Source organism: Octopus sinensis, linkage group LG12, assembly GCF_006345805.1.
Source record: "Octopus sinensis linkage group LG12, ASM634580v1, whole genome shotgun sequence".
Taxonomy (NCBI): domain Eukaryota; kingdom Metazoa; phylum Mollusca; class Cephalopoda; order Octopoda; family Octopodidae; genus Octopus; species Octopus sinensis.
Window position 1 is genome coordinate 35,929,850 of NC_043008.1, and position 12,494 is coordinate 35,942,343.

Here is a 12,494-nt window from a genome sequence, read left to right on the forward strand (position 1 = left end):
GATATTGGCCCTTGATATCTACAGATGGACCACAACAGCTGAGAACAGGCACTAATGGAAGAGATCAAATTCACTTCTGATACTATGTCCCATGAGTTGTTAGTTGTCGGATCACTGCATCCTTCAAAACTTCCATGCTTTCTGAGATTCGCCAACACTACACCTGATTTTCTCCCCTCCATACACACACAAGCATGTATCTGACTCATACATTGTTCGCTTTCCAGACATTTGTACATTACTGCATGTGCTTTATACGCACTTTCTGACAAATTGTGGTGCACCTGAGCACTGTATAGAATAATTTCATAATTATTATTTTTTTTATGAGATTTCTTATGGGTAGCCATTACCAACTGTTAGTAGACTATGATACACAACCTAAGGCGATGATATTTATCTGAGTGTTTGTTGAATTGCAGACAACATCAATGAAAACATGAGCATATAAAAATTTAAAACAAAAATAAAAGTATGAATACACACCATGAGAAGACTGTCGTCTGTTTTCAGTCAAAGCTTCATTAAGGCAGTTATCAGTTCGACTGAGAAAATCTAAACTCCCTGACATTCTTTGCTTAAGTCCAGAGAGGCCGTCATGATTATCTTCGTCACCAGTGCCGCTATCTCTGTCTTCAGAAGGAGTCAGGGAGAGATTAGATCCAGAATGACCAGGCTGGGTGATGGATTGTTTCAGCTCATTCAATTTGTTCAATACAAGAGACGCAGACTTCAATACACCACTCAACATTTCATTACGCCGGCGAAGACTATTAGTTCGTCGTAACTTAGTGTCCTGTGAGCGATCTACTTTTCCAGCTTCGTCCAATGACAACGTAGAAGAAATCTTTGATTTCTTTTGAGGTGTTTGATGATTAAAATTAGCTTTGACTGAATCGGCAAGACAGTCAGGGGAGCTACTAGTCCGTCCCAGATCGCCAAGTTTGCGATTACCTGTGTCATACCTTATGTTCACTAAATCTTCATCATCCATCCCCTCTTCATGCAATGTGCTGCACAAATTACTAGCCCGAATATCATGCAATATCCTTTCAGGACTTATTGTTTGTACAAGGGATTTTTTAGAAAATGAACTAGAGGGCTTTGTAGGGGAGACGGGAGAAGAATTGTTATTCATTTCACTTTCATTTACATTGTTATCAAATAAACCCAAAGGATCATTTTCTGTTATGGGAGCACTAAATGAAGAAGACAAAGGTATTGAACTCTTAGTGGGGCTTTTAGTAGTTGATTTACTATCAGTTTCATCAGTAGGAGTAGCTTCTTTACTTGGTTCCTTTTCACTAGGTAGCTGCTGCACAGCCTCATTCTGATTGGCCTCATCTAAAATGATTCCACTGTCTTCAATACTAGGGTTTGCAAGTAGACAAGTCTCTACTGTTTTCTGCTCAATGGTCTCACTAACTTTCTCTTTCTTGGTAAGGTCAGAGAAACGCATTGAGAAAGCATTTGCACTACTCCAAGATGGTCTCCAATTCGAGAACATGCTGTTGGAACGCGTTTTTAAATGGTTGTCTCCAGCACTCTTGTGTCTCTTACGCTTTGCTTCCATTTCTAGATCATGCAGGTTGTAATTGAAGTTGTTATTCTTCAAAATAGAATCACTGACCATCAGTACACCAGCAGAACTACCAACTGTTAAAAAGGAGAATGAAAAAAAAAATATCAGATTTGGTAGAGTAATGAGATCTAAACAAACAAACAAAAAAAACTACAATGTTACACATAAAACAGATATGCCATTAACAAATATTCAAATTTCAACAAGAGCACTTGGAGAGTGCAAACCTATGCCAAGGCAACACCAATGTCCTCTCAACAATTAGCCAGAGATGGATTTTAAAATGAGAACATCTGAAATAAACTCGACTGCTTTCGCAAACGAGAATACTAAAAATGAACCTGAGCGCTCAAATTTAAGTAAAAAAAAGAACTGGAAAAATAATCCAGAATCCTTGTCCGGTACTGGATTGATCCTAAAATCTAATCAGTTTGTGCCAGACACGAGGCCAAACATCCTGCAAAGTTTCATCTAAATCCATCCAGTGGTTCTTGAGATATCTTGTCCATGGACAAACAAGTGAACATGACTGAAAACATTATCCTTGCCTTCGCTAAAGTGGAGGTAATAACACTAATTAACATTATTTACTACTAAAAAAAAAAAAAGCAAATAAAAAATATTATTATTTATTACCACTCTGGATTTATCTGTCACATGTTTCTCAACAATTCTAAGAGAAGACAATATTGGAAAAACCAATATTTCTGGTATACAAGTCAACATAGTATGTAGTGTAAACATGTTAACATTGAAACAGTCAATATCTTTCCAAATTCTTTCACAAGGAATTTTTGGGCCTCCAAAATCATTTTGGTACATAAGTCAACCTACCTTTTTTTTTTGTTGTAAATTTTGGTCTAAAAAATTTGATTTGTTTGTTAGAAAATACAGTAATTTGCAAATGAAAACTGGACAGCAGTTTTTATAAGGAAATAGAAACAGAGAAAGATATTTACAGAGGTTTGTTTTCAATGCTTCAATACTTTCAGTACTGGTGATATTCTTAGCTGATCTTCTCATAATGCTGCCAACACGAGTTCGGAACTGAGAGCCAATGAAGTTATTATTGGAATGGGAACTATCAGAGCTGTTGGAATTTGCAAGTGCTAGAAAAAAAAAATATTTAATAAGTTTAATGAACTGAAAAAAAAAAAAAATGGGAAAAGTTCATTAATAACAAACCTTATAAAATATTTGTAAATGTGTAAAAACTAATACTACTACCATGTCCCTAACAGAGAGAAAAATTACAGCTAATGTCCCAAAATGTGGCAGAAGAATAACAGCCAAATAAGGAATAAGAGTAGGTTAAAAATGTAATTTCTTTATTTCATAGTCTCAAAATTAATTGAAGTTGGTGAGATGATAACAGGAAATCTTTAACTTTTAAAGTGCTTAACATCATCGATATGTCCTCCAGGCAGTTAATGGTATGACTGTGATTCCAAAGTAATGCCATTAATGTGGTTTTAAGGCAGGTAATATCAATATGATTTTAGTAAAAGAGAAAAAAGAAAGATTATCAATCTGAAAATATTTCCAAAAGTATTGTTGACTAATTAGAATGGTTAAGGTTTGTAAAGACCGGTTGAGGAGAGTGAAATTGAAATTGAAGTTGAAATCAAACTCTGTGACTGGCATCCGTTGCTAATGGAGTGCTAAGAGTACCATACAAATGAGATCCTTGCCAGAGCAACAAGCTGGCCTTCGTGCCGGTGGCATATTAAACACACCATTCGAGCGTGATCATTACCGCATCACCTTACTAGCACTTATGCTGGTGGCATGTGAAATATTCAAGCGAGGTCGTCGCCAGTGCCGCTGGACTGGCTCCTGTGCAGGTGGGACATAAAAAGCACCATTTGGGCATGGCCATTGCCAGTTCCACCAAACTGGCCCTCAAGCCGGTGGCACGTAAAAGCACCCACTACACTCTCAGAGTGGTTGGTGTTAGGAAGGGCATCCAGCTGTAGAAACTCTGCCAGATTAGAATGGAGTTTGGTTTGCCAGACCTTGGTCAAATCATCCAACCCATGCTAGCATGGAAAGCAGACGTTAAATGATGATGATGATGATGATGATGAAACTAACCATTAATATTGGGTGTTAAACTAAGACATTGGATTTCTTAAATGTCATATCAAACATATTACAATAGTTTAAAAAAGAACAAACAAAAAAACTAGTAATGTAAATTTTGGACATTATAATACAACTTGTGGAAGAAAATACAAAACAATGCTTTAGAACATTTTCTTGGTCTAATAATGTGATAGGTGCAGTTAAAACACTGACAATTTATTAGTCTTTAAAAATTGATTTCAAAAACACTGGTACATGGTCACATGTTAGGGGTTAGACTGAGTGGGGTATAGTTGATTGATTCAAACTCAGTACTTGATCAATACTTAATTTTATTGACCCAGGAGGGATGAAAGGTGAATTAACATTGGCGAGATTTGAACTAGGAAAATAAAATAACAAAATACCAAAAGGCATTTGTGTATCACACAACCCTTTATCATTTAAACTGGTCAGATCCAGCCAAAATTTTCTTCAAATAACTAGACCTGGCCTCTCACACCTACCCTACAATGTCAATCTAAAAATGACCAATCACATCATCAAAGTCTTCTAGCTATGACATAATGCACGATCAATTCAAAGCAATGTGAATAAATAAGCATTACATTTGACAGAGTAATCTAAATAATAAAGGGTTAACTGAATGCATGAATATTTTCATCTTCAAGGATAAGGGCCATGAGTGTTGAACAGACCCTGCTTCACCACAGACTGTTGTCTCATGTTGCAGCCATACACTCTGCCAGGGGTCTCCCCTTTCAGTCCCTGATATCATCACTTTGTCCTCATCTCTGTCACAGGCAAACCTGTTTTCCATTCACCCAGCCGCTGAGGATGTGAGCGCAGCAGCTCTGAGCTCTGATAATATGACTAAAATAAGGCAGTTTTCATAGACTGATCTTTGTTACCAGATTTGTTGTTCACTTCCATCTCTTTCAATGGGTCACCCAACTGGTCTGTGCACTTGCCTGGAGTGCATTGTCTTAAACATCCTCAATCAATCTACTAGTCTCTAATTATTAAAGCAATTAACTTTAAAATCATGTGAACATTTCTACAGGGGTTCATCTGTTAATTATTACTGCCAAATTCAGGCATTTTTCACCGTGGAATAGTACTAATATCAATAATGAAAAGATACTTTTTAAAATCTTTCATGTCTCTCAAATCTCATAAAGTTTCTTAATCAAAGTTTCAATAATTACAAATGCAATTTATCTTCAAAATATTTTATATTGAAAAGTAATTCAAAAGAATTAAAAGACAATAAAACACAGAAAGAAAAATACTGCAATTTCTTCTTTTTTCCTTTTTGTGTTTTAAAGAAAACTCAAAACATGAAATATTTCTTTTAGAAACATTAAACGATAAAGAAAAGAAATAAGTTATCCAAACATAAAGTGAAGAAATATGAGAAGAAAATTGAAGAAAACATAGAATAATCAACATGAAGGAATAGATTGTAAATTAAAGCCTGTCTAAGTAAAATGGCAGGAGAAGAAATTCTGGAACAACAAAGAGAAAAAAAAAAACCAATACAATCTCTTTCACCTGATAATTCTTCAGTAGTGCTTTTACTTCTGATCTTCCAGCATATACTGGAGCGAGAGTGTTTGGAATCTTTAGTCTTACTGGAATTATTAGTGTTATGCTGCTGCTGAGCCTGTTCTGCTGAGGAAAGGGCTCCATATAGGGTCTTGGCATCTTCTTGAGTCATAGAGCTATAACCTCTATCTGATGCTCCCCCTGAAACCATCAGAATACATTCTCAGCATGGAGAGAGAAGGATTTAGAATAGCATAGGGCATGCAGAGTATAGCAGCAGCTGTTTTGAAACAGCACATGGGCATGCATTAACATACTAACATATATAAATGCTTGAAGGAAAGATATGGATTACAAACAACTTCATTTCAAGGCAGGCATCCTTGAGTTGCCCAATATTATAATAAATACCATAAATGAATAATGAATATGACAGAGCAAGATTATAAACAAGTGTCGCTGTGAACCAATATTACAACAAATGTAATAATGAATCAATGCTGTAATAAAGATAATAAAATCAATATAACAAAGACTTGATACTTTACAACAAATATAAATATCAATATTACAATAACTAATCAATATATCAAGATGTTGTGGTGGCATGGAATATTTTTATGAATTGTTATAACATATCAGTAATATAAGAACTCATTTTCTAAATGTATCCCAAGTTTAAAAAAACGTTAAATACCAAACAAATATTGCTGTAAGAATATTTATAAATCTTGTTAATTACCAATTCACTTCTACAAAATAAATAAAATTGTTTTGGATTTTTATTATGCCATACTGCAATAAACCAAGTAACATTTAGCAGAGATGTTGAAATAAGGTACTGGACCACCTGGTGTATATATCAGGTGTTTCATCATATTTTGGAACAGAACACTATTTTACCTTGCTGCAATTCACCTGTCTGGAAGTGGCATCTGATAAACAGGATAGGTTCTTGTAAGACATTGATGACATAGCCAAGGGGAGATTACTATTTCTCATCCAATTAAAACTGACAATTCTTAAAATCTACTTGACGTTCACAATGTATTTACATTTATATTTGTATTTGGTATTAAGGAAGAGCATCCAGCCTTAGAAACCAAGCCAAAGAAGACAGCAGAGCTTCGCACACTCCTCTTGGCTTACCAGCTTCTATCAAACCATCCAGTTGATGCCAGCACAGGAAATGGATGTTAAATGATAACAAATAAATATTTTAAGAGCCAGTGTGAATAACAAAGAGGAACAGGTTACATGACAGGGTTGAACCCATATATTTATTATTACATGCCAGCTGACTGTGTTGCTGATTACATTACAGAGGGCCAGCTAGTCCTCTTCTTTGTATCCATTCCAATTTTAACTATGCTATTCTACTGACAATACATAGTTTCTGTCTTGTCAATGGAGCCTGTTGTTATTTTCTCTCTCACATCGTTGCTTAGAATTTTTAATATCATTTATACTAAGATCAGGGTAACTATTTCACCAACATGTCTTATTTCTACTGATTTATAGACAATCAGACAGTTGGAGATTCAAACCATTACTAGTTTCCTTGAATTCTAGTGTTTATATTTGATATAATTGGCATGGAGGTGTGATTAAGAATTTTGATTTACAACCAAGTGGTCAGGAGTTCCATCCCACTAAGTTGCACCTTGGACAAGAGCTTTCAACTAAGGCCTTCAATCAACCAATGACTTGCGAATACAATCTAGTAGAAAAAAACTATAAGTAAGTCTGTTGTATGTGTGTATGTATATTTCTCTGTGTCTTCCATACTGTCACCATGTGAGTATAAATGGTGAGTGTTTATTAAAAAGAAGTTTCTTTTTTGAGGAACTTAGAAGTTTCCTTCCTAGAGGAAACTGGTAAAAATGTGAAGAAAAAAAATCTTTAAACTTACAAAATAGATGCAGGCATGGCTGTGTAGTAAGAAGTTTGCTTTTTAACCATTGTTCTTGGTTCAGTCCCACTGCGTGGCACTTAGGGCAAATGTCTCCTACTACAACCCTGGGCCAGCTATAGCCTTGTGAGTGGATATGGTAGATGGAAACCGAAAGAAGACCATTGTAAATAAATGCATCTATGTGTGTCTCTTTGGTGTTTGCCCCACATCACTGCATGACAAACAGTGTTGGTTTGTTAATGCTCCTATAACTTAGCGATAGGATAAGTACCAGACTTTAAAAAAAATATTAGTGTTGATTCGTTTGACTAAAAACTCAAGGCAGTGCTCCAGCATAGCTGCAGTCAAATGACAAAAACAAGTAAAAGACAAAAGATAAAAAAAACATAGAAAAAGAATTTAGTGAAACATCTCTGTTTCCCTTACCTGTACTCATTCTTTCTTCATTGGCTACTTTATTAGAACAAGTCACAACCATATCAGAACCAAGATCTGCTTTGGCAATAATTCTATTACCCGTGGTGCCACCACTGTTAGCATCAGTGCTACTGACTGCAGCCTCATCTATGCAGCTGTCATTGCTGGTGTGGCTGACTTGGTCGTAATCACTTTCAGAGTTATAGCAGTAAGCTGTGCTACTTCGTTGGTGCAACAAACCCTTTCGCAACTGTGCAATAGCTGTAATCACATTACGCAATTTCTTCCATAGCAGTAAACCATTCTTGGTATCACTTGGCCATTTGCTCTCAAGGACAGCCTAAATTAAAATAATAATAATAATAATAATTTCTAAGACAGATACAAAGCTAGAAATTTAAGTACAAGCAATAATTAATTATATCAACCCCAATACATAGCTGGTATTTGTTTTATCATTCTTAAACGCATAAAAAGCAAAGTTGACCATGGCTGGATTGAATTTAAAATTAAATCCCCCAAATATTTTTGTCCAGTGTTCTTCAGATTTTGCTATCTACCCACCTTGAATAATAATATGATTTCTTATACAGGCTCAGGGTAATAAATTTGTTGGTTAATGATGACCTCAAGTTAATTAACACCAATACATGAGTGGTAGTTGTTTTATTAATTGTGGCAATAGCATGAATCTAAGCAAATCAAAATAATGGTTGATACATGGCCATGTTGTGAGAGAAATAGAGACAGTGGAATTTATTTTCAGTATGTTAGTAGAATTTCTTTTATTGACCTCAGAGAAATGAAAGGAAAAGTGAATACCAGTAAGATTTGAACTTGAAATGAAATGTAACTAAACAGTAAAGCTAATCTTATCCAGACCATGACCATCACCAACATCCATGCCTCTACTGTTGCTGACATCTAGACCTCTATATTTTCTGACACCAAACACACTGCAACAATTATTTTGCCAAACACTACTATATCTGCCATTACCTACAACAATAACCATGATTTCTAATACAGACACAATGGCACATTTTGGGCGGGAAGGTATTGAGGCTAATAACAAACCCACCATTCAATTGAGACTTTATTTTATGATTCTTAAAGTTGAAAAGCAAAGTCAACCAACAACATTTGAACCTAGAACTTAAAGGAATCTAGGTAAATATTACAAAATATTTTGACTGCTGCATTAATAACAACTGTTTCTAATTTAGGTGCAAGGACAGCAATTTTTAAAGGAGGGAGTTAGCTGATTACATTGACAAGTACTAAACCGATACTTTATTTTATTGAACCTGGAGAGATGAAAGGCAAAGTTGACTACAATGAAGTTTGAGTACAGAATGTAAAAAGCCAGAACAAATACTGCAAGGAATATTTTCTGACACAAGTGACTCTGCCAATCTGTTGCCCTCAATGACAATAACGGTAAAAAAAAAAGAAAGGCTACTAAATATGGTTTGGAATTTCTACTGCTTCATCGCCCATGATGATGATGACAGTAACAATGAGATAAGATGATCAGGGTAATCAGCATGTATTAGCAAAGGGGATGAAAATAATAATCACATGAAATTTGAATACAAAAAGGACAACTATAATGTAATGTAGCAATGCTCTAAAGACTTATGAGAGAAAAAAAAAGGGAAAATCAAAATCATTTGAATTTGCAGACTTATGTGCCTTTTACTCATATATGCTGACACCAGCAAAGAATATAAAAAAAGGTTTCCAAGCAAAGGAACATAATTTCTCTAGTTCTAGTGTTGCAAATTCATGTGCCTTGTTTATACTTTTAGAGCAGTTGATAAAGGGAAGAAAAACTTCTCTGCCTTAGGTTTTCAGAAGATGAAACAGCAAGCGGTAAATAGAAAAAAAAAACCAAAAAATTTTTGGTTACCATATTTCTGGTGAAACAGTTTCTTTGTTTCAATTAAATTTGAAAATAATGAAGTGTTTAGAAAAATAACTTTGTCACAAAATTAAGTTGGCACTTGGAAAATCAATTAACATGAAAGTCTGATAGGAAGTTTTAATTTACATCACTTTAGAAAGAAAAAAATTGTACGATAGAACTAAGGACAGTGTTGGGCAGGTTGGTATGGAAAGGGTTAAAGTGAATAAAAAACAAAGTGATACTGACCTTGTTGTAATATCCATAAGTAATGGCATTTGGCTGGACACCTACACGTTTCATTTCACAAAGTACCATAACAGCAAGAGTGGGCTCGTTATACTGACCACACAGCTGTAGTACTACTCGATAACAAACCTGCAAATATTAGGTTCACATTATTTGGTGGTAATGCTGATAAAATCAACAAACAAATGTCATTTCTAGTTTGGAAATTATATTAAATGTATTGTAATGAGAATAAAAAGCATTTTGAAAACTAAAAAGACAAATATCATCTTCAATTTCTTTGATAAAATTAATTCCACAAGTATTTCACAGTGAAAACAATTGCCTCAGGAAAAGCTACTATATTTATTATGCCTTACATTGATAAATAAAGGTAAAGCTAGATCTTCCCACCACAAAACTTGACTACAATCACAACAGAAAATTGTTGTTATAAAGGTTACCAAATGTTTTCAATGACAAGAAGCCATTTTAACGTGGGAAAATTTGAGTTAAAATAAATAGTTTTTATTTTCAACATAAGAGAAAAATCAGCATACATTTAAAAATTTATTTCATAAAGAGGAGGAAGAGAAAAAAACAAAAAAAAAATATTTAAATATGTAAGATTAAAAAGTAATTTTAGTTCTTTCAAGAAATGTTTAGAAAAAACATTAACACACTTACTTCATCAGGACGGATATCTTTTATTGTATTCATCTTTTGCAAGATGTCGTAAGCTAGTCTAAGGGCTCTCGGCTTTGACTGGCTGAGCTTCACAAATGCAGGTAAATGAATAAACCACAAACAATAACAATGTCCAAGTAGACATTTCGCCCATAAATCAGGAGATCCAACTTGCTGCTGGGCAATCTGGATGAAGAAAACAACTGAATTTTATGCAGGTTCACGATAAAATAATATACAGGAAAAAAAATTGTAAAACGTTTATCCAAAAGTGGAATTCTCTGGAAGGACAAACTATTGAAATTAATTTTAAAAACACATTTCTGTTTTCTTTAATTGCATCTCATCCTATATTCACATGCATAATGTTTCCAAATAAGTTAACCAATAAACTAAAACTTATCAAGACAGCCTGGTAGATTAAAGAACATGAGAAACGTATTAAAATGGTTGCTTTAATTGCAAGTGTCTTTTTCATTAAACAAAGCAAACCTTAATGTGTATCAAGTCTCCATGTTCATATTGTCTCTAAAAGTGCACTAACAAGACATCATTAGAATTCCATTTCATGTATGCATGGACATGCATACACACACACATCCACAAAACAGATAAAAAAGGCAGTGCTTTGTTTTGTGTCTTTTGAAGATTGTTCTTGCTTAATTAGGGACCCAAACAGGGCTGGCATATTCCATGAGGTTTGTAATGTTTCTTGGGCCAAAAGCAGTAACACTAAGTGCACTATGTCTCTGCATAGTTTTGCTTTCTTTGTCAAGTTTTGGGAATGTTCTAGGACTCATGTTGTATGTAACCTTTAGTAATTTTGTCTTTTGTAGGTATAATACTCTTATATAGAGGAAGCCACATATCTCCTCTACAGCAAGAAACCTGTTACTGCCCTTTCGTTTATACTTTAACCTTTCAACTCCCTCACTAAAGTTGAGAGGGCTCTTTAGTCTTGTGAATTACAGGACAACCTTACTAGGGTTGGTGCCCTCACGCACACAAAACCCCCCCGCAAAAACAGTATATTCTGTGAAGTGGTTAGCATGAGGAAGAGAAGCCAACTGTAGAAACCACAACAAAGTATACATTGGAACACAATACTATCCTCCAACCTGTTTTGATACTGCAGCATAGAAAACAGACATTAAATGATGAAGATGATTATATATATATATATATATATACACACACACACACACACACAAATAAATGGGATGAAAATATTCTTTACCTTCTGTGCCATGCGCACTTCTTGCTTGGTACGTTTTGCAATCGGACTGTTTGGACAGGCAGACTGTTTACCAGCTAAAGACGAAGTGCTAGCTTTCTTTAACAGAAACAACTCTGGCTTCAACTCTGGAAATCCATTGTAACTACAAAAGAATAAAATGAACATTTTTATTTTTTTGTTTCCAAATATGAACATAAAAATTGAACAGAGAAAAAAATCTATTGTCCACATATAAATTCACCTACCTCATCCCAATGAACCAAACTACAGTTCTTCATGCTCTGTGCCTGCTTGAATGTCTGTCTGTCTCTCCCATACACACTCCTGTAGCTCAATGTTACTCTGTTATTTCTCTCTCCTATCCTAATCACTACCAACTACATCATTGCTATCCCGTTGCTCCCCTATATATACCTGTGTTTCACCCCTCACTACATTCCCCTTTCTCTCTCCCTTTATACTCCCAGCTTATTCATTCTGTTCAGTCCTCTACCACTCCATTTACTTTTACCTCTTTGTAACTTGAGGTTACACCCTGGCATGTCACAACCATCTTTCTCATTCTCTCTCTCCTCTGACTCCAGTAACCATGCATCTTCTCTTCCACATGACACCTGTTTCTGATCCTCTCTCATTGTTTTACCTCACGTCACTTAGCACAAAATTACCTCCCTTGATACCACTCTCACCTCTCACTTGAGGGGCTTTTGGTTTGCAAGTTACTCGGTGACCTCAGTGGTGCTTGTGCTATGTAAAAAGCACCCAGTACACTCTATAAAGGGGTCAGTGTTATGAAGAGCAACCAGCCTTAGAAACCATACCAAAGCAGTCAGTAGAGTTTGACACAGTCCCCTGGTTTGCCTGATCTTGTCAAACTGTTCAACCCAAG

At 35.2% G+C, this 12,494-nt stretch overlaps 1 protein-coding gene across 5 annotated transcripts in view; it reads right to left on the reverse strand.

The window, feature by feature from the left end:
- Positions 1-12,494, reverse strand: part of LOC115218018 (C-myc promoter-binding protein) — a 167,549-nt gene that overhangs the window by 15,681 nt on the left and 139,374 nt on the right. For 4 of the 5 annotated variants that reach the window (XM_029787765.2, XM_036507871.1, XM_036507872.1 and 1 more), the window contains 7 exons: positions 11,606-11,747; positions 10,369-10,554; positions 9,703-9,831; positions 7,557-7,887; positions 5,222-5,416; positions 2,542-2,691; positions 487-1,656 (listed from right to left, as the gene is read on the reverse strand). In XM_029787765.2, the coding sequence (XP_029643625.1) occupies positions 487-1,656; positions 2,542-2,691; positions 5,222-5,416; positions 7,557-7,887; positions 9,703-9,831; positions 10,369-10,554; positions 11,606-11,747 (2,303 nt within the window). The remainder of the gene's footprint in view (positions 1-486; positions 1,657-2,541; positions 2,692-5,221; positions 5,417-7,556; positions 7,888-9,702; positions 9,832-10,368; positions 10,555-11,605; positions 11,748-12,494) is intronic. The other variant, XM_029787767.2, reaches the window with a different exon arrangement.